General features: G+C 42.1%; 1 protein-coding gene and 1 long non-coding RNA gene across 4 annotated transcripts in view; one reads left to right on the top strand and one right to left on the bottom strand.

Annotated features, from left to right (window-relative positions):
• Nucleotides 1–333: 333 nt before the first annotated feature.
• LOC143659711 (uncharacterized) overlaps nt 334–27,687 on the bottom strand; it is a 76,436-nt gene continuing 49,082 nt past the window's right edge. Inside the window, exon 3 of the long non-coding RNA XR_013163661.1 lies at nt 334–428. This is a non-coding gene — a long non-coding RNA (uncharacterized LOC143659711). The remainder of the gene's footprint in view (nt 429–27,687) is intronic.
• Nucleotides 16,567–27,471, top strand: CHST4 (carbohydrate sulfotransferase 4). 3 transcript variants are annotated; one of them, XM_077132947.1, is made up of 2 exons: nt 16,567–16,605; nt 23,175–27,471. In XM_077132947.1, exon 2 carries the CDS (start codon nt 23,196–23,198, stop codon nt 24,330–24,332), a length of 1,137 nt encoding a protein of 378 aa, XP_076989062.1. In that variant the 5' UTR covers nt 16,567–16,605; nt 23,175–23,195; the 3' UTR covers nt 24,333–27,471. The 3 variants fall into 3 exon arrangements, with proteins under 3 accessions (XP_076989062.1, XP_076989061.1, XP_076989059.1); XM_077132946.1 differs by lacking the exon at nt 16,567–16,605 and adding an exon at nt 17,246–17,600; XM_077132944.1 differs by lacking the exon at nt 16,567–16,605 and adding an exon at nt 17,575–17,677.

Genomic DNA, 27,687 nt, shown 5'->3' with positions numbered 1-27,687 from the left:
CACTGCTTCAGAAGTGACATTAATTCAAGGGGACCCAAAACGTCACTCTGGTCCACCAGTCAGAGTGGGGGCTTATGGAGGCCAGGTGATCAATGGAGTTTTAGCTCAGGTCCGTCTCACAGTGGGTCCAGTGGGCCCCCAGACTCATTCTGTAGTTATTTCCCCAGTTCCAGAATGTATAATTGGTATAGATATGCTGAGCAACTGGCAGAATCCCTGCATTGGCTCTCTAACTCATGCAGTAAGGGCTATTATGGTGGGAAATGCCAAGTGGAAGCCACTAGAACTGCCCTTACTGAGCAAAATAGTATATCAGAAGCAATACCGGATTCCTGGAGGGATTGAAGAGATTACTGCCACTCTTAAGGACTTGAAGGATGCAGGGGTGGTGATTCCCATCACATGCCCATTCAACTCTTCTATTTGGCCTGTGCAGAAAACAGATGAGTCTTGGAGGATGACAGTGGGTTATCATAAGCTCAACCAAGTGGTAACTCCAAACGCAGCTGCTGTTCCAGATGTGGTATCATTGCTTGAGCAAATCAATACATTCACTGGTACCTGGTATGCAGCTATTGATCTGGCAAATGCTTTTTTCTCAATAGCTGTTAGTAAGGACCACCAGAAACAGTTTGCTTTCAGCTGGCCAGGTCAGCAATATACTTTCACTGTCCTACCTCAGGGGTATATCAACACTCCAGCCCTATGTCATAATCTTGTCTGCAGGGACCTTGATCACTTCTCCCTCCCACAAGACATCACACTGGTCCATTATATTGATGATATCATGTTGATTGGACCTAGTGAGCAAGAAGTAGCAACTACTCTAGACTTACTGGTAAGGCATTTACGTGTCAGAGGATGAGAGATAAATCCAACAAAAATACAGGGGACTTCCACCTCAGTGAAATTTCTAGGTGTCCAGTGGTGTGGGGCATTTCAAGATATCCCTTCTAAGGTGAAGGATAAGTTGCTGCATCTGGCCCCTCCTACAACCAAAAAAGAGGCACAATGCCTACTTGGTCTTGTTGGATTTTGGCGACAATATATTCCTCATTTGAGTGTGCTGTTCCAGCCCATTTATCGAGTGACCAGAAAAGCTGCTAGTTTTGAGTGGGGACCTGAACAAGAAGAGGCTCTGAGACAGGTCCAGGCTGCTGTACAAGCTGCTCTGCCTGTTGGGCTGTAAGATCCAGCAGATCCAATGGTGTTGAAATGTCAGTGGCAAATAGAGATGCTGTCTGGAGCCTTTGGCAGGCTCCTATAGGAGAATCACAATGCAGACCCTTAGGATTTTGGAGCAAAGCCTTACCATCTGCTGCAGATAACTACTCTCCTTTTGAGAAACAGCTTATGGCCTGCTACTGGGCCTTGGTAGAGACTGAACGCTTAACCATGGGCCACCAAGTTACCATGAGACCTGAGTTGCCTATCATGAGCTAGGTGTTGTCTGACCCATCAAGTCATAAAGTTGGGCATGCTCAGCAGCACTCTATTGTAAAATGGAAGTGGTATATACGAGATAGGGTCAGAGCAGGTCCTGAAGGCACAAGTAAGTTATGTGAGGAAGTGGCCCAAATGCCCATGGTCTCCACTCCTGCCACATTACCTTCTCTTTCCCAGACCAGAGCTATGGCCTCTTGGGAAGTTCCTTACAGTGAATTGACTGAGGAAGAGAAAACTCGGGCCTGGTTTACAGATGGTTCAGCACGATATGCAGGTACCACCCGAAAGTGGACAGCTGCAGCACTGCAACCCCTTTCTGGGGTGTCCTTGAAGGACAGTGGTGAGGGGAAATCCTCCCAGTGGGCAGAACTTCAAGCAGTGCACCTGGTTGTTCATTTTGTTTGGAAGGAAAAATGGCCAGAGGTGTGTTTGTATACTGACTCATGGGCTATTGCTAATGGTTTGGCTGGATGGTCAGGGACTTGGAAAGACCATAATTGGAAAATTGGTGACAAAGAGGTCTGGGGAAGAAGTATGTGGACAGACCTTTCTGAGTGTGCTAAAACATGAACATATTTGAGTCCCATGTGAATGCGCATGTTCTAGTTTGCTAGCTGCCGGAATGCAATATACCAGAAACAGAATGGCTTTTAAAAGGGGAATTTAATGAGTTGCTGGTTTACAGTTCTAAGGCCGAGAAAATGTCCCAATTAAAACAAGTCTATAGAAATGTCCAATCAAAGGCATCCATCCAGGGTAAGATACCTTGGTTCAAGATGGACGATGAAGTTCAGGGTTTCTCTCTCGGCTGGAAGGGCACATGGCGAACATGGCGTTATCTGCTAGCTTTCTCTCCTGGCTTCCGGCTTCATGAAGCTCCCCGGGAGGCGTTTTCCTTCTTCATCTCCAAGGGTCGCTGGCTGGTGGACTCTCTGCTTTGTAGTGTTCCTCTCTCTGAATCTCTCATTCTCCAAAATGTCTCCTCTTTTATAGGACTTCAGAAACTAATCAAGACCCACTCAAATGGGTGAAGACATGTCATCACCTAATCCAGCTTAACAACCACTCTTGACTAAATCACATTAACCAGGGAGATGATCTCATTACAGTTTCAAATATACAGTATTGAATAGGGATTATTCTACCTTTATGAAATGGGATTTATATTAAAACATGGCTTTTCTTAGGGGGCACACTTCCTTTCAAACCAGCACAGCACACCAGAGGGTGACTTCAGCAGAGGAAGGTTTTAATAATGAAGTGGATAAGATGACGCGTTCTGTGGATACCAGTCAGCCTCTTTCCCCAGCAACTCCTGTCATTGCCCAATGGGTTCATGAACAAAGTGCTCATGGTGGTAGAGATGGAGGTCATGCATGGGCTCAGCAACATGGACTTCCACTCACCAAGGCTGACTTGGCTACAGCCACTGCTGAGTGCCCAATCTGCCAGCAGCAGAGACTTACACTCAGCCCCCGATATGGCACCATTCCCCAAGGTGACCAGCCAGCTACATGGTAGCAGGTTGATTACATTGGACCACTTCCTTCACAGAAGGGGCAGCAATTTATTCTAACTGGAATAGACACATACTCTGGATATGGGTTTGCTTTCCCTGCATGCAATGCTTCTGCCAAAACTACCATCCGTGGGCTTACAGAATGCCTTATCCATCATCATGGTATTCCACATAGCATTGCTGCTGATCAAGGAACACACTTTACAGAAAATGAAGTGCGGGAATGGGCACATGCTCATGGAATTCTCTTGTCTTACCATGTTCCCCATCATCCAGAAGTAGCTGGATTGATAGAACAGTGGAATGGCCTTTTGAAAAACTCAATTACAATGCCATCTAGGTGGCAATACCTTGAAAGGCTGGGGTAATGTTCTCCAGGAAGTTGTATATGTTCTGAATCAGCGTTCGCTGTATGGTGCTGTTCCTCCCATAGCCAGGATCCATGGGTCCAGGAACCAAGGGGTGGAAATGGGAGTGGCATCACTCACTATTACCCCTAGTGATCCACTAGGAAAATTTTTGCTTCCTGTCCCTGTGACCCTGACCTCTGCTCATCTACTGGTTTTAGTTTGAAAAGGGGGAGTGCTTCCACCAAGAGAAAGAACAATGATTCCATTGAACTGGAATCTAAGACTGCCACCTGGTCACTTTGGGCTACTCATGCCCCTGGATCAACAAGCCAATAAGGAGATTACATTATTGTCTGGGGTGATTGACCCTGACTATGAGGGGGAAAGAGGACTGCAACTATACAATGGAGGTGAAGAAGAGTTTTCTTGGAATATAGGAGATCCCCTAGGGCGTCTTTTAGTACTACCATGCCCTGTGATTAAAATCAATGGAAAACTGCAACAACCCAATCCAGGCAGGACTACCAATGGCTCTGAAACTTCAGGAATGAAGGTTTGGGTCACCCCACCAGGCAAAGAACCACGGCCAGCTGAAGTGCTTGCTGAGGGTAAAGGGAACATGGAATGGATACTGGAAGAAGGTAGTGATAAATATGAACTAAGACCACGTGATCAGTTACAGAATCGAGGACTGTGATGCTGTTTTGTTCCTGTTATACTATTTAAGTTGTAAAATATCAGGTTTAAGAATGAATATTACAAAGGACTTGCACCCTATTCTGGAAAGATTTAATGTGTTTCCAGTTATATGCAGGGCAGTTGAGTATTGTTAGGTGAAAGAAAAAAAATGTGTGTTTTAATGTTTTTTATTTAAGAATTAGGTATGGTTTAAGGTGATATGTATAGCTGCCAAGTTGACAAGGGGTGGACTATCACGGTCAGGTTCATGTGTCAACTTGGCCAAGTGGTAGTACCTATTTGTCTGGGTGGGCAAGTGCTGGCCTGTCTGTTGCAATGAGGACATTTCATAGAATTAGATCATGATCATGTCAGCTGCATCCATAGCTGATTCCATTTGTAATCAGCCAAAGGGAGTGTCTTCTGCAATGAGTGATGCTCAATCTAATCACTGGAAGCCTTTTAGGGAGGATTCAGAAGAGACAGGCTCTCTTCCTGCTTCAGCCAGCAAGCCTCTCCTGTAGAGTTCATCCAGACCCTCCATCAGAATCCTCGGCTTCACAGCCTGCCCTGCGGATTTTGGACTCTGCATTCCGATGGTCATGTGACACACTTTTATAAATTTTATATTTGCAAGTGTTCCCTGTTGATTCTGATTCTCTAGAGAACCCTAACTAATACCATATGCAATGGTGGATCCATAATATTATGCATTTGTCAAAACCCAGAGAACTGTACAACACTAAGAGTGAACCCTAATGTAAACTATAGACTTGCTTACTAAAAATGGATCAATATTGGTTCATCAATGGTAACATGTACCACACTAATGAAATATGTTAAAACTGAAGAAAGTGTGCATCTGTCAGGATATATAGGAGCTCTCTACTTTCTCTGCAAATTTTCTGCAAAACCAAAACTGCTTTAAAAATAAAGCTTTTTGTTAAAAAGAGAGAATTTATTCATTTCAAGGCTCTTTCAAGATATTATGAAGTTAAGAAAAGTGTCCCTATACTAGCTTAAAATACACAACTTGCAGAGATTTGCTAGAGAACAATATAAGCAAGAACCATCATTTGTGGTTTTCTCTCTTAGTTGCTTCCTCTGCTAAAAGGGACAGGTTACTCTTGCCTCACTTTCTTCTCCTCCCAACTTCACATTTTCTTTTCCCACCCATACCTAGGCTGGAGCCTGGAGCCTGAAGTCTGTTCAGTTTCCTCAGGGAAAAGGGAGGGGCGTGTGTGGGATTCCCTAATTACATCATCTGGAAGGAAACCGTAAGGCTGCAGAAGTGGGGTCACCTGGGGCCCCACTTTGTCACAGATGTGAGGAATTCAAGCGAGCAACAGCACACCTGGGCACCATGCTCCACCCTCAACTCCCTGGACTGACCCCGGGAATGGCCTCTCACCTCACCCCTGAATCACTCCTGCTCCTTCCACAGGTCCAGCTGTGATCCTTCTGCCTTGGCATCCTGAGGACTATGCTATGTGTGTGAAACCCCAGCACGCTACTTCTCCAAGACCCTCCCGTGGGATTCAACCTTAAACCCAGCGGTTTTGCCTGTAAGAAGCAACATGGGGCTGGAAGGATTGGCTTGCCAGTTGGAGACTTCCTCGGCTCAGGATCATTCATCCTTAACGCTGGCTGATGACGTTTACGCCCGTCCGATCCCAACTTGGAAAAGTCAGAAGGAACACTTTCTGCTGGAAAGAAAACACACTCCGGGACTCTAGAGGCGGAAACCCGGGCCCTCCCCGCCCCCGCTGCCCCGCGACTCCGCCCTCCACTCCTGAGCTGCGGGGGCGCGGCGCGGGAAAACGGTGGGTGGAGGAGGATGTGGCAGTTAAGGCGGATCTCCTCTGAGCGAGAGAACAAAGCTGCTAGGTGGAGGGAATGGGAGAAAGCGAGAACAAAGAGAACCTAAAGGAGCAAGCATCCACGTTGGAAACGCAGCAAGGCAGAAACAGCCACGCCCTGCGGGGCCCCGGGACATGTCACGGACACGCTCGCTGCGCCGAGGGAGGCTGCCCAGCATCTCTGCGCGCACGCACTGCAGGGACTCTCCACGGGAACCTCCTAATCGGGGCAGCCCCTGGCTAGAAGAGGGCTGTGAAACCTCCCTTTTCTTAACATTTTAAAGGAAAAAAATGTAGGTGAGGATAGTTTTAGGTGTTGCCATTTCATCTTTTGCTTAGACTGTTAGAAGAGTGTAGAATTCCTTTCCCTTTAGATTCTGTCCCTTTGGGTTCGACATTAATTGAATTGCTGTGTACCAGACACTGTACTTGGTTCAGGGGGACACAAAAGGGAAGGTCCTCAAGACCCTTATAGCCCAATAAGGGAGACAAACATGTAAACGATTGCACATAATTACAGCTTGTACACGAGAGAGAATGATCATTTCTATGGGGAGTGGAGAGGGAAGGAGACTGTAGTGAGTAGGGGAACAAAGGGAAATTTGCACAGCAAAGGCATCTCTGAACAGGGTTTAGAAGGCTAAATATATAGTTTGCCAGGTAGCATGGGAATGGAGAGGAGAGCATTCAAGGCAGAGATATGGAAGGTAAAAAGACGCACTTCTATTGCTGACATGATATGAGGTCTTTGATGTTACTATCCTTCTCGAGTCTAAGCTTCTCTTGAATAAAAAGAAGTAGTGACGCCAACTTAGCAAATACAATTAGTGGATTATGAAACACGCTTCGAGGTCAAAATGACAACCTCACACCTAAAAGGTAAATGCTACCACAATTCAGGTGAGATGTGCTCTTGGAAAAGAAGCTTAGAACAGTTTATCTCGATATTGATTCTGGTTTTGGCTACCCTGAGGCTCTTTCATTATTCCTTTTAACCTCCACCCCTGACCATAATTAATTTTTCACAAAACCGGACCAGCAGGAGCTAGGGGAGAGTTTCAAATGTAAAACAGAAGAAAATTAGAACAACCCAATAACCAGAGTAAACAAATAATTTATGGACTCTCAACAGGTAACAGGCTAAAATGGCAGGAAGAGAATGGCAAATCTTATTGGTTCAAAATAATTCCTTGGTCATTTACATCCTACCATAAATCTAAGCTTTATTAGAATGGGCATAGCCCAAATACCCCTAAAGAGAGGAAGAAAGAGCAAAGGTGATGGTGAAGTTATACAGAGAAGGTAGGGTTTAACAAATGAATATAATTGCTGAATCATTATATTGCTATTTCTTTTAGTCTCCAGTATCTTAGAGCAGCTACAAAGTAAAAACCTAAAATTGTGGAATTGTAACCCATACAAACAGAAATTTGTTCTACAATGATTGTGCTTTGAAACTTACTGCTTTTTTGTGTATATGTTTTTTCACAAAAAAAGTCGATTGTGATGATAAATGCACAGCTATGTGATAAAAATAATGTAATCATGCACTGCGTTAAAGGATAAAGAATTTAAAATCTTTTTAAAAATCTAAATTTTAAGGGGACATGCAATTTTTTTAATAAATGGCTGCATCTTCTACAGAACAGAATTTTGGTCGTAAATTATTTGCTAAAGCTATTGAATGTGTTTCTGCAAAAAGCATCCCAAATGACACTGCTAGAATCTAGCAGCTAAATTAATCCAATTTACATCAGTTTCGTCACTTCTCAAATTTTAACTCCTTTCCTGCCAAATAAAGGATAATGCTAAAATGCCCTAGCCTTATATTCAAGGATTTACGTTCTTGGCCTCTATTCTGCTTGCCCAACCTTTCTTTTACTATTCTTCTGCAAAAAACATCTACTTTACCAAAACTAGTTTTCTTAGTGTTCCCAAATCCTGCCATACCGTATGATCTCTGGTCTTTCACAGGGATGATATTCTCAACCTCCCAGACCCATACCTGAGCAGGCTACTAGACTGTTTTTTTCTCCTCGGACTTGTAGGGGTAATTATCTTTCTTTTTTCATATTAATTCAAATAATGTTATTTTTAAAGCCATGCAATTTGATGTTATTAGGATATTATTTAGGAAATGCTACTATATACAATGGTTTGGTATTGTGTACTGAAGATAATATTAAGACTATCTAGACTGAGTCATATCAACTTATTTACACTCTACCCTTTAAAGTACACTTATAGAATTTAGATTATCTTTAACCTGATCTATACAATATAAAAAATGTAAAATTGAGTGCCCAATGTTTAAGAAATGACGATTGTACTTGAGGTAGGAAGGTACTTTAATCTGTGATGAGAGTTTATTTTATATTGTAGCTTCACATATCTTATTGAACCAGGTTTTCCATGGGTGTTTTCATTTGATTACATTGTTTAGTTATGGAGAATTTTTGCACCTGTTACGTACCAAGCAGTAAATTCCTTTTTAAAAGTTGAACAAAGGTTCATTCATTCATTCCTCTGATGGACTTTCATTGAGCATCTACTATATGTACTGTGCTGGATGCTGAATACACAAAGATCAAAGGTGGCCCTGTCCTAAAGGAGTTCCTCAACACTAGTTGAGAAGAAAGAGGGAAGGCTTGTAACAGAGTTATGCTCAAGGGGCTTTGTATCAATTATATAATGCCATAATAATGCAAACAGATGCTTTGCACACTATGGAGAAATAGCATATTATCTTTCTCTGGGTTGCAATTTCTACGTGTCTGCAGTTTCAGGTGCTCTGGATTAGAACATACTCTTCCCCTGGCCTCCACATCACTATTGCCAAGAGTAAGTGGGGGTTTCCCTGAAGTCTCCTGGGCATGTCCTGTACACCTCCCTTCACAGATGGGCCATCACTGCCATCATATACCCATCAGAACAGTTATCATTAGTCCCTTTATTCTGGTTTATGTTAGTTATGCAAACCCAGGATCCTAGGTCACCTCTTATCCCTTGTATTTCATTCCAAATGGCTGCAAATATCCTTCCACCACCCATTTCCAATTCCTGAAATCCTTCCACTAATCTCTCAAGAATTCATTATCTGTCATCAACAAATTCCCTCTTCGTTCAGCATCTCTGAATTTTTCCTTTATATTCTTGCTTCATCTTCAGTTTTCTCACATGGTGGCTGTTTTTCTCCCACACCCTGCAGCGCAATAGTGTCCTCCTTGTTCCGCACTGCTGCTTCTATTCTAGGCCATTTTGCCTCCTTTCTCACTAAAATTGCTGGCTTTGACTCTGATATTAACCAAACCATATTAGCTTTCATCTGGTCATACAGCCCACAGTTACTCTCCAATTCTACTCCTGAGACAATTCTAGATGATCTCACCATCCTTAAGGATGAGCCTTCTAAAGCTCTTGCATCTCAAATCCTTCACCTCTTTTCCTCCAGAAAGCTTGTCTTCTGCTCTACCTCAGCCACTCCCCTCATCTCCTTATTTCTTCTTTATCCGTTGAATCAATGCTCTTGACTCCCTTTCTCCTCCCTCACTTCACTGTACTTTCCTGACAAAACCAGTCTTTTTTTTTTAATGCAATTTTATTGCGGTATCGTCACATAGCATAGAAACTATCCGAAGTATACAATCACTGGTTCACAGTATCATCACATGGTTGCACACACAGCCCCACTGATCAAATTTAGAACATTTTCATTACCCCAGAAAAGAAACAAAAGAAAAAAGAAAACCCTAATCCTTCCATATTCCTTATCCCTCACACATTGTTGACCCACAGTGTTGATGTAATACGTTTTTTACCGTTTATGAAAGAGTATTAAAATGTTATTGCTAACTATAGTCCATAGTTTGTAATAGGTACAATTTTTATATACCCTTTATTATTAAATCCTTATAAAAGTGTTGTACATCTGCTTTAGTTCATAAAAGAACTTTTTAATATTTGTACAGTTAATCATAGACGTTTTCCACCATAAGATTCACTGTTTTAACCTACACACACACCATTCAGCACTGCTAATTATTCTCACAATAATCTCTGTCCACTTCCAGACCTTTAAATTCACCCTAGTTAAACTTCTGAACATACAAAGCAACCGCTTTCCATTCTTTAGCCTCATCCTATATCCTGGAAACCTATATTCTATATTTTATGTCTATGAGTTTACATATTATAATTAGTTCATATCAGTGAGATCATAAAATATTTGTCCTTTTGTGTCTGGCTTATTTCACTTAATGTCCTCAAGGTTTATCCATGTTGTCACATGCTTCAGGACTTCATACCTTCTTACTAACACCAGGCTTCTTTATATCTAACTCTCCACCTATGTCTGCACAAAGGCAGCAGCTCTCAATGGCTGGAAATGCTCACTACTCTCATTTTAAGCATATGACAATTCATGTCAAAGAGGCCTTCAGAGTAATACATCAACAGTACTTCAGTTACTCTAACCCAGTCACTAACCCATTCTCATAGATGACCATTTCATACCTTCTCCTCTTTCTTCAAACTTCTCATAACTTTATCCCCATTCTAAAACTCTGCTGATAACCTCATCTTCTAGCTCACTGAGAAATAAAGGCAATAAGGAGACATTTTCTGCAAACTCCCAGCACACCATCAACCCACATAACTGCATCTGTGCAAAATTTATTCTGTCTTTTCTCCTATTAATGAGGATAAGCTGTGTGTGTTCCTTTCTCTATGTTGATGACTCTCCAATGTATATCTCTAACCTGGACCTCTCCATTGAACTCTAGATTTATATATTCAACTGCCTGCTCAACGTTCCTACTTGAATGTCCAATAGGCATCTTGAATGTAACATATCCAAAACCAAACTCCTGACTTCAACTCCAAAGCCTTCCATTCCAGAAAATGACAGCCATATTCTTGAGTCAGCCTTGCTCCTCTCTTTCTCTCATCCCCACATCAGATACACCAGCAAATTATTTGACTCTACCTTTAAAATATATTTAGAATCCAGAACCTCCACCGTTACGTCACTGATCTAAGCCACCTTTGTCTCTCAGCTAGCCTAGTTGATCTTCCAGTTTCTGCCCTTGATCCTCATGCTAGGCTGAATTATGCATCCTAACATACGTTCCTAAAAGATATGTTCCTAATCTTAATCTGCACTCTGATGGGTGTGAACTCCTGTGTAAACAGGATCTTTTTACATTGTTATTTTTGGTTAAGGTGTGGCCCAACTGAATCATGGTGGGCCTTAAAATCATATTACTGGAGTCCTTTACAAGCAGAAGAAATTTGGGCACTGAGTCAGAGAAGACCACACAGGAAGAAGCTGGAAGTCAGCAGAAACCGAACAGCAGACACAAGGAGAGAGAGCTAGCCACACAACAGGAGCAAGGAACCCCAAGGATTGCAGCAAGCCAGCACCAAAATGCCACAAAATTTGGAAAGAAAGCATCACCTTGCTGACACCTTGATTTTTGGACTTCCAAATTCTTAATTATGAGCCAATAAATTCCATTCTGTAGTATTTACCATAGTACCCTAGAAAACCAAGACAACCCTCTTATAGTTTATTCTCCTCACAGTATCCAGAATGATCCTTTTTATAACACAATTCATTCCTAGACTCATATCCTCCAGTAGTTTCCCATCTCCCTCCAACCAGGAGCCAAACTTTTGCTAACAAGGGACTAACCCAGCCCTACAGAGTGTCCCACCCTGTCTATGTGATAACATATCTCTCAACTTCCTCGTCTACTATTTTCACACCACCACCTCAACTCACTCTGCACCAGTCACATTGCTTTCCTTGTGATTCCTGGCTTAGAGTCTGTGAACTTGCTGTTCGCTTTGCGTAGAAAAGCTTTTCCTCATATATTTCCTTGGCGTTTTTCCCTTACCTCCCTCAGGTCCTTGCTCAAATGTTACTTTTCCTGACATTTCTATCTAAAACTGCAATAACCCCCGAACCTCAATTTTGATTCCTCCTTCTCCTGAGCACTTATGTTTAACATTTTAACTATGTGTTTGTCCCACCACCCAAATACAATGCAAGCTCCACCAGGGCAGGGAATTTTGCCGGTTTTATTCACTGCTGCCTTTAGCACCTAGAGCAAAGCCTGGTATGCAATAGACACTCTACAAATATTTTGGGGAATTTATCATGGAGAGTAGAGACAGCAGCTCTCACAAGATAATTAAGGGCATGCCAAGGAGTTTTCACCTTATTTATAATTCATTGAAGGGTTTTCTCAGAGGAGTGATAGGAGTTGGACTCATGCTAGCAGCAAAGTGGTTCAAGGACTGGAGGGAGTAGGATTGAAGGCAGAGGGGGCTGTCAGCAGAAATTCAAGCAGGAAAAATTGAGAGCCTACACAAAGGCAGTGGATGTGAACATAAAGAGAAGGGGAGCAAATTTGACAGCTATTTGGGAATAGAATAGATGGACTTTGGTGATCAATTTGATACGTGGGGTTACAGCCCCCCAGAAGGTACCCTGATATTTTCCTGAAATTCAAATCCAGGAACTCCTTAACTGAGCCATCACCTGCAACAGTCTGGCAATTTTTGAAAGAAATCTCAGATCATGCCCTGGCCCAATTCCATATAAAGCATCCATTGACTAGCACTGTCAAGGCTCTTGTGCTGGTTTGAAAGGATTTATGTGCCCTAGAAAAGCCATGCATTAATCCTAATCTAATCTTGTGGAGACAGCCGTTTCTTTTAAACCCTATTCAGTACTGTATGGCAGAAGCTTGATTAGATTATCTCTGGAGAGATGTGACTCCACCAATTGTGGTATTAACCTTTTATTAAAGTGAGATGTGACTCCATCCATTCCAGGTGGATTTTGATTAGTTTACTGGAATCCTTTAAAAGAGGGAGCATTTTGGACAAAGCTTCAGAATGACAAGAGAGAGCCACAAGAGTGCCAAGAGAACTACCAGAGCCCACACAGCCAGAGACCTTTGGAGATGAAAAAGGAAAATGCCCCTGGGTGAGCTTCATGAAAGAAGAAGCCTGGAGAGAAAGCTAGCAGATGTTGCCTTGTTCACCATGTGCCTTTGCAGTTGAAAGAGAAACCCTGAACATCATCAGCCTACTTGAATCAAGGTATCTTTCCCTGATGCCTTAGATTGGATATTTCCATAACCTTGCCTTAGATTGGATATTTCCATAACCTTGCCTTAGATTGGATATTTCCATAACCTTGCCTTAGATTGGATATTTCCAATCTAAGAACTAGAACACCCTTGAACCACTAAATACATTCAAGGACACCTGACCTTTTCCAGGAACTCTGGCTCCTTATTCCCATTTGTCTACCCCCTCTACCCTCAAGAAAACAAGAACCAAGGAGAAACTTAAAGCTGTGTTCACCTTTTTCTTAATCCAACTTGTTCTCCCACTGTTGAAGCAAACAGTTTTAACACAGAGGTAAGGGTCATCATATTGCCAAGGGATCCTTCACACCCCTTTCTCCCCACCTCAGGGCCCATCTCAAGAAAGCAGCTTCTGACTGAGTGTGAATGTCCATTTGATAAGAGGTTTTACAGCAACCAAGATTCTCTTTCTGGCTTGCAGACCCTGCATCAGAAGGTGCTGGCCTCCCGTATTGCTGAGGTCCAACCTCTATAGCCTGCGAAAGCTTAGCCAAACCTGAAAGTCCTAGTCCTCTAGAATCCATTCCCGCAACTCAGCCAATTAGTCAGTGCCCTAATCAGGCCAGAAGCCAGGCTTTCACAGGCTAGTGACTGATGGAGAGTTTGAAATGTCACCCACCAGGTTCAGGCCTTGACATCCGCACTACAAGCTGATTCATACTGAGTAAAATGAGAAATCCCACGTGAAAGGGAACTTGAGGAAAGCCTGGCTATCCTTTTAGTTGTCACTGTGGACAGGAAAGACATGTAGCAATGTATAGCAGGGAAGAAGCTCCCTAGCACAAGGAGCTGGTCTAGGTAAAGGTGACAGAAGTGGGTGGAAAAAACACCAAGAAGATCCTGCTGGTTTTAGCCCCTGAGAAAATCAAACTCTTTCAGTGGCTGACCTAGAGTCTGTACCATTCAGATGGGTTTCCAAACTGGAAACCTGGGAAAGACTCAAAAGCCAGGAGTGGAGCTGGCAGCTTTACTGAACTGCGGTCCCTAGGAGACAACTGTATTCCAATTAAGCTTTGAAGAGCACTGGAAGTACACAGTCTTTGGTAGGGGTTCTTAACTTGGTACCCTTTGACACTGGACGCAACTTTGTGTTTGTATGATGAGCAAAAGTACATTTTTTCCAGAGGGAAGGTCCATATCCTGCATGAGAGTTTCTGAGACTTAAAAAGAAAGGAATTAAATTGTTTTCCTTAACTGCACTATCTATTATGGTAACCTAAACACATTTCAAGTGCTCTGTGGTCACAAGTAGATGGTGGTTACAGTATTAGGACAGATACAGAATATCTTTGGCATCACAGAAAGTGCTGTTGGACAGTGCTACCTCAGAGAAATGGTGTTTTCTCTGCCTTAGAGAAATGGGATTTCCATGAGAAAGCCTGGATATCAGACTCTGGCATTCAAATGTCTTTCTGGTGCTCACGGAATACTGTAGACCCTCAGAATCCTAGTATCTGAAAATGCAACTACCACCAGATGTCAGTGACCAGAGGATGGTTTTCTTGTGCTGCCTGGCATTCTACCAACATGAAATCTTATCAAGGAAAAGATGGCAGATGATATGGATTACATACATGAATTACTTAGGGGTTATGGTATGTTTGAGGAAACATATCACATTTGGGAAGGCTTTGACAAAACGGAGAATATTGGAAAGGGCTGGATTAAAGCTATTGGTGTTCACTGGGCAACTGGGAAAGATGCAGTCTCTTTTTTTTTCTTCTCTGGTTAACAGTATCCCCTGCAGTAGGCTACAGAGTTTGGGAATTACATGGATGGTACAGAGAAATTTGTCACTTATTTGCTTTTTATGAATATTAAATTTCTGTTCATATAACATTGAAAGAGTTCTATTCTATATTTTGACTACTTTCATTAGTACAAGGAGAGGGAATAGACCTTATGGCCCATGATAATGGAGGCGATGCTGTTGCCTGCAAGGTAAGCCTAGGCTTTTGATTTGTTTGCCAGGTTAAGCCATGTAAACATGGATAAGTTGTTCAGCTTCTTCAAGCTTCTATTCCATCATTTGGAAAATATGGGATTTACCTCCTAAGTCCATGGAAAAGCCTAACTCAAAGAAGTGAAAAGGACTGTATCTAGTTGGTAGCAAGCTCTAAATAAGCAGAAGCTATAATTATCTTCTGTCATAGTCTTCCCTTGCTGGGAATGACCTCCGTTTTGGACACTGTGGATTTTCAATAAGTGGGAGTACCTATTTCTCGAGAGCTGCTTCCAACCCAGACCTTCCAAAACTGGTTTTGGAATTTCAGTTTGGACTTTGAACTGCTTTGGACTTTCCTAACTGGTTTGTGAATCACAAACTAAAGAGGTGAAGGGAAGGGAAGGGAAGAGGTGGGGTAGCTACTCTGTGCTAGGGACTGTGCTAGGTACTTGGTAAAGACTATTTGATCTAATCATAAGACCATCACCTTAGTCTTTGAGTGGTATATATAATAGAGAAAAATGAAACAATCTAAATATCTAATAAAGCACTGGAAATTTGGAATATTATGAATCCTTACAAAATAATGTCTTCCAAAAATATCTGTTGACATGGGACAATGCTCATACTATACTTCAAAGTGAAAAAAAATCAGTTCACTATTGTCCCCTACAGATACTATATAGACGTGTACCAGGATACACCAACAATGTTCAGTAATAACCCCAAAATGTAAATAATTCAATGTCCATTTGCAAAATAATGGACAAATTGTGGTATATTCACACATGTAATATTACACAGCCATAAAAATAAATAAACTACTACGTGCAATGAACAACATGTTGAATCTTATAAGTGTAATGTTAAGTGAAAGAAGCCAAGATCAAAAGAACACATATGGTATGATTTAAAGGGATAAATTATAAGGAAAAGCAAGGCACTGTTTACCATGAAATTTAGAAATGAAGATGCAGCATATGCGAGGGAAGAGACACAGGAAACAGGTTTGGAAGGGTGTCTGATAGTGGTTTTTTTAATTTTTATTTTTAATCTAAGTGGTAGTCCCTTTATAATATTTATTAAATTATACCTTTATGTCCTAATTGCATTTCATAATTTAAAATGTTTTCAATAAAATAAAAACTAAAGGAAAGATCACACTGAAAACTACATTTTCAGTATAATCTCAATTATGCAGATTTCCACATGCAAAGAAAAAACGTTGTCAGCGGTTTTCTCTGGGCAGTGAAATATAAAGGGATTTATATTTTATTCTTTATACATTTTGTATTATTAATATTTTCTATAATTAATAAATATGACCTTTATACTAAGAATAAAAGAACTATCAGCTGCCCAGTTCTAGGCTCTTCGATATAATTATACCTCTGCCCTGAATCCCTCAGTGGAAGGGTATTCTCCAGTCCCAGAAATGGAAAGGGAGAGCAAGCCATAAAACTGAAATCAATATGGGCTACCACCCCAGGTTCTTGTCATTTGTGCCAATGATAAGCCCTCAAAGGTCTGGGTTGATGGAAACCAGCACAGCTACTTCCTAGATTATCTCAGAGTTTGTAAAACTCCCCGCCCACTCTCTCTTTCAAGACCTGGAAAATCGGCAAGCAGCTGAGGAAGAAGAAAGAAGGTATTATTATTATTCAATAATAACTACCCCTTATTAGCTTTTATTGTTGCCATTGTATGACATTATTTGCATTAACCCTAACACTCACAGCGGTTCTCTAAAGCGAGTATCATTATCCTTTTTTTACACTGATATCCTAGGGCTCAGAGAGGGGGAATGAGTTGCCCAGATTTCTGACTCCAAAGACAGTGGCTTTTACACTCTCACCACAATTTATATTGACTTGTATGCAGGTGATAAGTTTTTCATCTATTGTTTTATATCATACAACTCTGTAAAGTAGCAGGTGTTAGTGTAGCTCTGAGAGGTAATGTGATTTGCTGAAGGGGACACAGGCAAGTAAGAAGCCATAACCTTTGATGATAACTTGTTTTTCTCTTTTTGCTTAAGGGGGTAAAAACCAGATTTTTTATCCTTTTCTCCAACCAAACACCCCTACATCTATGTGCCCCCAGAAAACAGTTGAAGGGTGAAGAAGAAAGTGACACAGAAGCCGTGAAATACTATCTCCCTAAGTCCCACGTGGACTGAGCAGGCAAGTGCAACCTAGAAATAGCTTTCGTGTTTTCTCCCCTTCTTTTTTACATAAGGTATAAACTTAGGTTTAAAGATTTTGTGGACGTTCTGGCTGTAGTTATTACGGTATTTCCCTATCAAGCTCATCTTCCAAGGGCCTCTTTCCTTGTAGCTTTTTTTCCCACCCCGCCCTAAGGATGTACCCTTACTGCTGTCCTCACGGGGTCTGCATTCCGGAATCATCTCCCAGTTGTGTCTCCCTAAAGCTGCTAATGTCACGAAAGCAAGTGCTTTCTTTGAAGGTTTGTTTGGCAGAAGGGAGAGGGCAGTGGAATTTGCTTTGAGTAGGGACTATATACAAAATGTGAGTAGGAGGAGGAAGCCAAGAGGGGAGCCGGTGAGTCAGAGGAGAAAAGCGGCTCAGCCTGGTTAGCCGTGAACCTCTCTAAAGCACTGGAAACGCCTAAGCCCTTAACGAGGTAAGAGAAGATTTTCTCTGTGCACACACCTCCAATACGGGGCCATTATCCCAGGGCTGCTGGAGCGGGAATATCAGGTAACCTCCGGCAGTTAAACTGGGGATTTCAATGGGGGTGGGGAGATGTTAGTACTTAGTAGAGGGGGACTGAATCAGAATCACCTGGGGAATCTTACCGACAAAGCATAAACCGGAGTACCAGCAATTCTCTGGACTCCCACCTGGCTCTATCCCCAGAAAGGTCTGAAAGAGCCTGAATGGCTGGTGGGGCTGGTCTGATGTTTATTTTGAAAAAGGTCCCCTGATGCATTTGATTAGTGCAGATCCTGGCTTCAGAGCTCAAGTTTCTGTATTTCCTACAGCTTCTCCTGTGTTCTGGTGGTGGGGAGTAGGAGACAGGAGGTTTGGGAAGCTGCAGATTTTCTCCAGTTCAGGTGAAGTATGATAATGGAAAACTCACCTGGGTCCCTGAGACCTGGATTCTGTTCCAGGGAGGACCACTGCCAACTAATGATTGAGCCAATCATTGAAATTCTGTTTACTTATTCTGAAAAATGGGGTGTGGATCATCACTGTCCTGTATATCGAAGTGGGTCATGACTGTGGCTAAAAGGGCTTTGAAAACTGTCAAATGCCATTCAGATGTTTAGGTTACAGGGTCAGCACAGTAGCAGTGGTAAAGAATTCTGTCTTGTATGACCTTGGAACTTTAAATGAGAATTGGAATAATTTTATATATGTAAAGTGAAAATAGCATTGTAACCACTCTTCCTTACCTGGATCAGTGAGAGCACCTCTAACGGAAAAAAAAAAAAAAAAGCCCTACAAATGTTTGTTCATTTGGTCATTCATTGGAGAGGTGTTTCTTGAGCACCTACTGTGTACCAGGTAGTGATTTTTGGCTCTAGGGATGCAGTAATGACAAGAACCCAAGTGCAGTCCTGCAGGCACCTTCCGTGTAGTTTGTTATATAGCTACCCTTTGCACTGGTGCTTCTCTCTCCCAGTTTCCTGGATTTACAGGCTAATTGTGGGAATACTGGTTACCTCAACCCAGCTCTATTTTCTCTCCATTTGTGCAAGATTTTTTCTGCCATCTCTAATGTCTGGTTCTGGGGGCATAATCTCACTGGGGAATCTAAGTTAGGAATGCACTGAGTGGAGGCATTCAGGATTCTGAAATTGATGTTTGCATGTTCTCTCAGAATTCCCCAACCTCACATTATCTCTAGAAGATTATGCAGCTACCACTTTTGGGATTACCTATAATTCAGCCCTTTGTAATCAGGCTCCTGGATGACGTTAGTCATCCTGGTGTCTTCACAGTCCCTCTGCCTAACATAGTTTTCTCCCTTATCACCCACCACCCCTTTCATGATGCTTTTCAAGATCCTCAAATTCTAGTGACTCCTTAAAGATAGACTATTCTTTTTGTATACTAGGTTGATAGCACTCACCCATTATTGGTATAACCTGTTTTAAAATTATTTGGGGGTGGTGGTGGTAGTAATGGTAAGCTGTACCAACTCTCCTTTTTACCTTTTCTTTTTAAATTGATTGCCTCTCCCACCTATTACTGCACTGGATCAAGCAAGGAAAGTAATCTATAGGCCTGCAATGAGGCTTTTAAAACTCTCTTCTTAACAAATTTATTTTTAAAATAATGTCCATGGATTTTTCTAATTTTAATTACTGCTCAGGGTAGAAAATATATTTTGGAGTGAACATAAAACTATGTTATATGGCATCAAACCTACGCCTCTGACTTTATTAATCCTTGCTCCTTGCAAGTGAACCATCTGACTGTGTGTTCAGTACTCAACAGAATCAGTGAAATTTTAATAGCTGATACTAAAGAGAAATCTAGGTGCATTTCCAAAAGAAGTTTGTTTTCATTCTTTTATCTGTTTTCCAGAAATGTCTATGCCCCTTTCCACCATCAACTTTCATTGCTTTATTCATTTACTCAGCAAGTGTTAAATGAGCACTAATGAATGGTAGGCTTGTTATGTAATAAATGAAGATAAGACGTAGTCTTTACTTTTAGGTTATCAGAGCTAACGCCCACCAAGTGTTCCTGTTCGTCACAGAGCCTCTTTAAACACCTTGCTGAGCCTTGTCACCTGGCTTCTCTGGTATCTCCAGAGCATCTGCCTCAATGGCTGACGCCCATCTTTGCAAAGATGAGCTTTGCCCAAGACACATCCTGAAGTTTTCCTTGGCGGTTCTGGTTAACCCCATCGGTGTTGACCAGACAAGGGTGTTTCTAGTGCCCAGTGACAAGGGAAGAGACTCTTCATGAATGCATACCATCTTTCTGGCTAGGGAATGTGCTTGTGGAAAGAAAAAGGAGACAAAGGAGGTGGGGGGCAGGGCAGTGCTGTTCCATGTGAATTCCTGAGAACCTTCGAAACTCAGCCCTAAGCATGAGCAGGGGACAAGGAAAAGTACAGCAGCAGCTCAGGGAATGGCATGAGGCCCAGAGAACTGTCAGGCAAGGAAAGCTTAAAGTCATCAAGCCCCACACAGTTTGGGCATGGGCATGGGGATGGGGATGGGGATGGGGGAGGGCGGCAAAGTTGGGGAGAGGGAAGAGGTGGGAAGGGGAATGAATGAGGGGAGGGAAACATGAACCTTTGAAAGGTCTATTTTCCTAATCCCTAGGGAATGTTAGATTTTTCCTGAGCTACTTTACAGGCCTTGTTCATAAAACTCACAGTTTCCTGATTGTACACAGGTCAAGTTCTCTGCTGTATTTCCTCCTCTCTCTCTCTTGCTCACTTGTTTCCTATCCTTGTTCCAAATTTTTTCTCTATTCACATTGCCCTCAAGAGATGTTCTCTTGCCAAAGTTGCCTCTTCCATCTTTGTGGGAGGGGGCATTGTTAGGCCATTATCAATTGGGCTAAATTCTAGCTTCCTCCTAAGCACAAGTTTTAAAGAACCAGAGGCATATCTTGGTCTTGTTCTAATCTGTGGACAAAGACTACAGGCAGAAATTACCATTCATTAACATCTCCCTGGTATGTAGCAAAGTGCTTTTAAGCCACTGGATCCTTTGGCACATATGGAGGAAGGGCAATTTTGTAATGAATGGAAGAGAGGACTTCTTTGCCATTGCCCCACAAGGTTTGGCTTGGCTCATAGCACACTTCCTAGAACATTCAGGGGACTTCCAAGGAAGCCCATCAGCTGGCAAAGGATACTCGACCTCTTCAGGAAGCTAGTTATAAACTCCAGAGAGCCACATTTGTGGCTACCCAGTTCCTCCTCTATTAACTCTGGAACTCTGGACGTATATGATGGTTTATGACCAAGATGGAAGTCATCTGAACAATAGGTATCATAGTTATATATGCAAATACTCTTTGACCCAGCAGCTTCTGGAGATTTAGTTTACACACAGGTGAAATGATGTGTGAACACAAAGGTCATTATTGAACAAAAAAACCTGAAAACAATACAAAAGCCCATCATGAGGAAACTAGTTAAATTGTGACAAGTTCAAACAATAGAATTTTATGTAGTAGTAAAAAGAAATGAGGAAACTTTCTGTTCTACCAAGGAAAGCTCTCCAAGACATATTGTTAAGGAAAATCAAAAACAAAGATAAAACAAGGTGTAGTACAGAGTGGGTAACTTGTGACATTTTGTGCTATAAAGAGAGAAAATTAAGAGTACATATACATTTAAATTTTCCTGTATATGCTTAAAGCAACGGAAAGGATACATTTAAAAACAAAACAAAACAACACAAACCCAGTTGCAATCTGGGGGCAAGTTGGGAAATGGGTAGTTTGAGGACAGGTGTTAGAAGTAAACTTTTCACTGCCTGGTGTTGACAAACACCAGCTAGCTGATAAATACTAGCTGTTAGTTAACAGAGAAGAGGTTACAGATTCAGCAACCTAGTTAAGATTCTTAGGCTTTTCTTTTCCCTGGAAACATACTGCGATCCCTTTAGAAAGTATCACTTTCTAACTTATGACCATAGGCCTCCTCTACACACATAACTGCTTGTTACAGTATTTTCCCTCATCTATCATTTGATATGTTAAAGAACTGAATGTGACAGGTGAGGCTGAAGGCTGGCAAGCACTCCTCTGATTTCCTTGCTGGCATGTGGAATCTTAGGAAAATTTATTTTGAATTCTGAGCCTGCTGATCTAATGTCCATAATAATGACACTTTTACAAAATTTTGAACCATGTGAATATGACCTATTAAAAAATAAAACTTTAAAAATTTGCTGGAAACTAATAAACACTAGAACAAGACCAAGTCCAGTTAATGCCTGGAAATACATTCTCTCTTCTTTATTTAAGCTGGGAGGGAGAATTTCTTGGGCATATAACATCAGGCAAATGAGCACTACTTAGTAATGTTAATATTCTACTCTATGTGATATAGCTATTATATTGCTTGAGTTATTTATGCCACAGTATAAGGAAGATACCCAAAAATGATCCCAGAGTCAGGTAGGAAAGAGGGTTAAGGTTTCCCTCGTTACAATATTCTAACATGGTACTGAGAACAGCAGGATTTTCACATAAAACAAACTCTGATTGGGAAGGGAGTAATTCAGGGTTGCCACCAGTCTAAATGAGCTGTGATGTGAATTATAAAATGAACGCCTCTCTCTAGATGTTACACCTTCAGTGACTAGAAAATCATCCTAGTATATTTATTTTGTTGGACCAAGATGTTTTAGTGTCACCTACAAGAAATTTTTTATAATAAATATCTACATCCTTTATGAGATGGCAGTCTTGGGTTGTACAGTATATAACCTGCCCAACTGTACTCTGAGTAGGACATTCCCTGAACAGCAGTGCAGTGGCTAACAGGTTACAAATATCACTACTGCAGCTGCTAGGTTGGCTTGCCATATTCTCAGTCAGCCAGTAAAGACAAAGAGCCTAAATGAATTCTGATGGTTTCTTACCTACACAGAAGCAAGGTCAGAACTCTAGCAGTTCCCCATGTCTTAAGTCCCATGATGTGACACCAAACCAGAGGGAAACAGATAACAGGAGCCAAAGCACATGGCTCTGCCACCAAGGAGCCAACTTTAAAATCAAGCAGTTTTATAGCCTGCAGCATACCTTCCAGGGAATCCTGGTAGAGAGTCCTGCACTCTGTGAAAAATGAGGGGCATAAGAAATGGCCTCTTGAAAGGGGTCAGGGGAGCAAGTCTCAAGGCAGTTCCTTGAGACATTACATGAAGACCTGGGTTGGACTGCAATCAAACCTTGCCTACAGGGGTTGCATAGAAGCATGCAAGTTGCCAGGAAGGTGCTGCTCTTACATACCAATTAATTATGGTTGGGTTCAGGCGTTCTCAGTAATCCAATGCACAAGATATATCAGGAGGGAGGGAGTTAAAGAACCTAAGATAAATATAACTTATTGACCCACTAACTAAAAAGGACAGGAATTGATTGGTTGCAGGAGGGTTCAGACATTTCAGCTGTTCCTTGGTGAGGGTCAGGGAGAAGGTGACTTTGGCCAGAAAGAGATAGAAGGTAGACACCAAACCAGCAGTCTAACACAGCTCCTTCTGCTTGATCCTTAAAGGTCCTCCACTTCTGCACAGTGATGCTGCCAAAAAAAATCAAGCTCCTACTGTTCCTGGTTTCCCAGATGGCCATCTTCATTCTTTTCTTCCATTTGTCCAGCCAAAACCTCAGTTCCCTGTCTAGGAAAGAGGAGCCCAAGCCCATGCATGTGCTGGTTCTATCTTCCTGGCGCTCAGGCTCTTCATTTGTGGGGCAGCTTTTTGGGCAGCACCCAGATGTTTTCTACCTGATGGAGCCTGCCTGGCATGTCTGGATGAGCTTCACACAAAGCTCTGCCTTGAAGCTGCACATGGCAGTGCGGGACCTGGTGCGGGCTGTATTTCAGTGCGACATGAGCGTCTTCGATGCCTATATGCTCCCTGGTCCCCGGAAACAGTCCAGCATCTTCCAGTGGGAGACCAGCCGAGCCCTGTGCTCTCCTCCTGCCTGCAGCATCTTCCCACGAAATAGGATTATCTCCCAGGCTCACTGCAAGGTGCTGTGCTATCGACAGCCATTCGAGGTAGTGGAGGAGGCCTGCCGCTCCTACAGCCACGTGGTGCTCAAGGAAGTGCGCTTCTTCAACCTGAAGGCCCTTTACCCACTGCTGACAGACCCTTCCCTCAACCTGCACATTGTACACCTGGTCCGTGACCCCAGGGCTGTGTTCCGTTCCAGAGAACGCACGCAGGAAGAACTCATGATTGACAGCCGCATTGTGGTGGGGCCACTGTGGAACAAACTCACGAAGGAAGACCAAGCTTACCACGCGATGCAGGCCATCTGCAAAAGCCAGCAGGAAATCTATGAAGCCGTCCAGTTCTTGCCTGAAGCCCTGAAGCAGCGCTACCTGCTTGTACGCTATGAGGACTTGGTCCGAAAGCCCCTGACCCAGATTTCCCAGATGTATGACTTTGTAGGCTTGAAATTCTTGCCCCAGCTCCAGACCTGGGTACATAACATCACCCAAGGTAAGGGCATGGGTAAGCACGCTTTCCACACAAATGCTAGGAATGCCCTCAATGTCTCCCAAGCCTGGCGCCAGTCTTTGCCTTATGAAAAGGTTACTCACATTCAGAAAATCTGTGGTGATACCATGAATTTGCTGGGCTACCACCAAGTCAAGTCTGAGAAAGAGCAGAGAAACCTGTCACTGGATCTTCTATCAGCATCCTAACCAACAAGACTACCGGGAGGACTGAGGAGGCTCTGCCCCCTGCCAGTCATGGTAACTGAATGCTTCTGAGCCTGAACTGTTTCTCTTCGGGTGAGCATGAGCTGTGTCCACATACAATCAAGCAGAGAGATCTTTGTGCCTATACTCATGTATAAAGAGAGACTCAGAAACCTTATGATTGGCACATTGCAACAGTGGTTTTGTCTTTCTCCCCCTCTTGGCCCTTCTATCATAGCACACCTTGGAAAGCAATGGCCTGGGGTCCTATTAAGCACCAAGCAGTATCAATGGAGTAAATCCATAAACCTCTGTCCACATCTTGCCTGACAGGAAAGAGGAGAAACAGTAAAAACCAGGGAAATGGACTTTTCATCTAAGAACTTGCCATCAGATTCCACAGGGATGTGAACTCTGAGCCCTTGGAGCCCCCAGTGGATTCACAGAAGGGAGTGGGAACAGGGTTGGATGCTTACCTGTGTGTCCATTTGTGAAAACAATGATTGGTTTTCACAAATAAGAAACAAAACCTCTGCAAACAGAGCAAGCTCTTAAGTCATGGAGTGGCTGGTTTCAATTTGGAAGCCATTACCCTCAATGTTTACTTACCATGTAGAATACTTTGGCCTGTGCCTCTGCCATCCATTAACACTAAAATTCCAAAATACGATTCTGGTTGGAAAGTCCCCTTCTGTGCTTTCTAATTACTAGTAGTAAATGTGCATTCTTAGGTTAAGATCTCATAAGAACATGATCTTTTTTTGTTCACTTTTGCTGTTATCACCCACACACATAAAATATTACCAAGACAATATGTGGTGTCAGATGAACTAAATCTAAACCAATTAATACACTGCCCTCTTTAGACTTAGTAGAAAATAGGCAATCAGCAGTTAAGCCCTTTTTACTCGTGAGAGACATAAGTTGTAATACTGGCAAATGCATCTCCCTGGAGTCTAGAGAAAAGTTCTCTTTAATCTGATCCTTTGACCAGAGGAGCTCAGTTTGATGGGTGCTGTTTAGCTCTTCTTGATCTAAAAAATAAAGGTGTTTTCCACAGTCTTCGTAGCAGTCCCCAAATCTTGTTACCAATGTAAATGCCATACCCTACCTAAGGTCTGCTGGAATTGGACCCTCTCAGGGTGGGCTTGGGATTCTATATCTTTATCATGCTACCCTGTGGATTCCTCCACAGCCTATCTGGCAACAGTACACCCTGAAATAAGCAGCAACACTGTCCGCCCTCTTGCTACAAGACCAGTGACTTTTCATGCTCAGTAAGCACGCCACTTATTTTGGACACTGGTCTGGAACTCCACGGACCTCTGAGTCTTAATTTTTTTAATATCTCATTTTGTCCATACCTGAGAGATGCTGTCATTTCATCTTTCCTTTTGTTTCTATTCCTACTTTTAACATACCTCTCATTTCATAAAGCTCCCTCGATGCCTGATCAGAATTCTCCCCCTCAACTCTGCCACGTAGTTCTAAGCCTGCTCTAGCCAGCCAAGGTGCTTGAATGGCTCTACCTTTGCCAGCTGGGTCTGTTCATTTATATGTGGCTTTAAAGGAGTAAATTTATTCTAACCATCAAACCCAGGTCACTCTAGAAACTCCTCAAGCACATGGGATCTTCTTCTGGCCTCTACAAATCTTCTGAAAGTACAAAAGGGTAAAATTTCCCCAACACTGAAAATAAGGCCAGGGCAGCAGATGGTGATCCAAAGAGAAAGGGCCAGTGAGGAGACACACAGTGATAGACTTGAGCCTGTCTGATTTCCTCTCTGAAATTCCAGCCTCTACTTGAATTATTTCAAAGTTAATTACTTCCTGTAGGAACCATATGGATGTGATTCTGGAGTAATGCAGGGCTGTCTGCTTGTCCTTCTCCAAAAGGATCACTCTGTTCCAAGGGGAGAGAAGAAATTAGCCACAAGGAAATCTCAGCAGTTTTTTCAAGCTTTGAACTTAAATGTAAACATCTTTGAATTTCTATATTCACTGTCCTAGATGTGAGGAAGCGGATGGGGTCCAAATGGCTAGTAGTCATCCTCTTAAAGGACAGCCTACCTGTACCATCCAGTACAGCAGTCACTAGCCACATGTGGCTTTTTAGACTTAAATCAATTAAGATTAAATAAAAATTCAGTTTCTAATTCACACTAGCCCCATTTTAAGTGCTCAAAAGGTACCTGTGGCTGCTGGTAGCATGTTGGACAGCACAGCTACAGATCATGTCTATCGCTGCAAGAAGTTATACTGGATAGCTCTGGTCTAAATTCATTTTTATTTGTGTTACTATTTTACCCCAATTTTGAACCTCCCCCAAAACAAAAAAATAATATATTATTGTTATTATATGATGGCATTTTTAAATAGCATAAGATTATGAGTATAAAATCTTGCTAAATGACCTCTTTAAAAACCTGTCCCTGCATTGAATGAGACTTCACTGAGCACTGAACAGTCTCCTACTGGCATATTCAGGTGGATAGCCACTGGGATGCAGTGACAAGAGTGGCACATTCATTGTGGGATATGGGGAATTTGGGGGACTTAGAAGAGATACCAAGTGTATAGGATAGTGTTTAACTAGACATCCTTTCCAATTTGGTGACATCATTCTATCCCCAAACCCCAGCAATAGAAAGCCACTTCTTTGTTTCCTCACCCTATTTAGCTGTGTAGGTCTAAGGATGAGTTCTATTATAGATGTGGGATAAATTCAATCTAAATTTCTTAGCGCTCGTACTCAGATTTGGGGAATGAGCTCTCTCAGGTCTAGAGTAAACATGTAACCCGAAATGCCTGATTGCAAGACAGCAATAGAAGTCTTTACAAAACCCAAGTGGGCTACTGCCCAAGCCCTATACTACAGAGGCTCCCCAAGTTTCATAATTTTTGGAGGTTTAAAAAGGGATCATTTTTTAAACAAAGGAGCTTTAAGTGTAATTTACTTTGCTTCCATCTATAATTACTATGTGGTTCCATTTTCTATATAAGGAGAACAATTGCTAAGTGTTTCATAATGTTAAAACCCAGATATTTTAATCAAATAAAATATTTTAAAACAGGTTGTGATCTTCTACTTTATAGAAGGATTCTCAAAAAATATATCTCAACCCTTATTGGATTATTTCAATTGTACCATTAAAACATTTGACTTAAATTTTTAAAAAAAAAGATTCTCCATTAATTTAGTAGTAAGAGTTCAGAGAATATATTAATTTTGAAAACTAATGCCTATTTTTCAGAAGTAAGCCTATCTTATATCAGTCTGCAGCTTTTCCTTCTTCAAGCATTAATAATGGAACAATTTATTAGTCCTTTAATATGCAGTCGGTATCAATAGGAGGAA

This window comes from Tamandua tetradactyla, chromosome 16 (genome assembly GCF_023851605.1).
Source record: "Tamandua tetradactyla isolate mTamTet1 chromosome 16, mTamTet1.pri, whole genome shotgun sequence".
Lineage (NCBI taxonomy): Eukaryota > Metazoa > Chordata > Mammalia > Pilosa > Myrmecophagidae > Tamandua > Tamandua tetradactyla.
The sequence above is the reverse complement of the archived record's forward strand: the minus strand, read 5'-3'. Positions and strand labels throughout refer to the sequence as shown.

What these genes read in the sequence shown, in the direction of transcription:
- CHST4 (XM_077132947.1), top strand. Translation starts at nt 23,196, where the DNA reads ATGCTGCCAAAAAAAATCAAGCTCCTACTGTTCCTGGTTTCCCAGATG.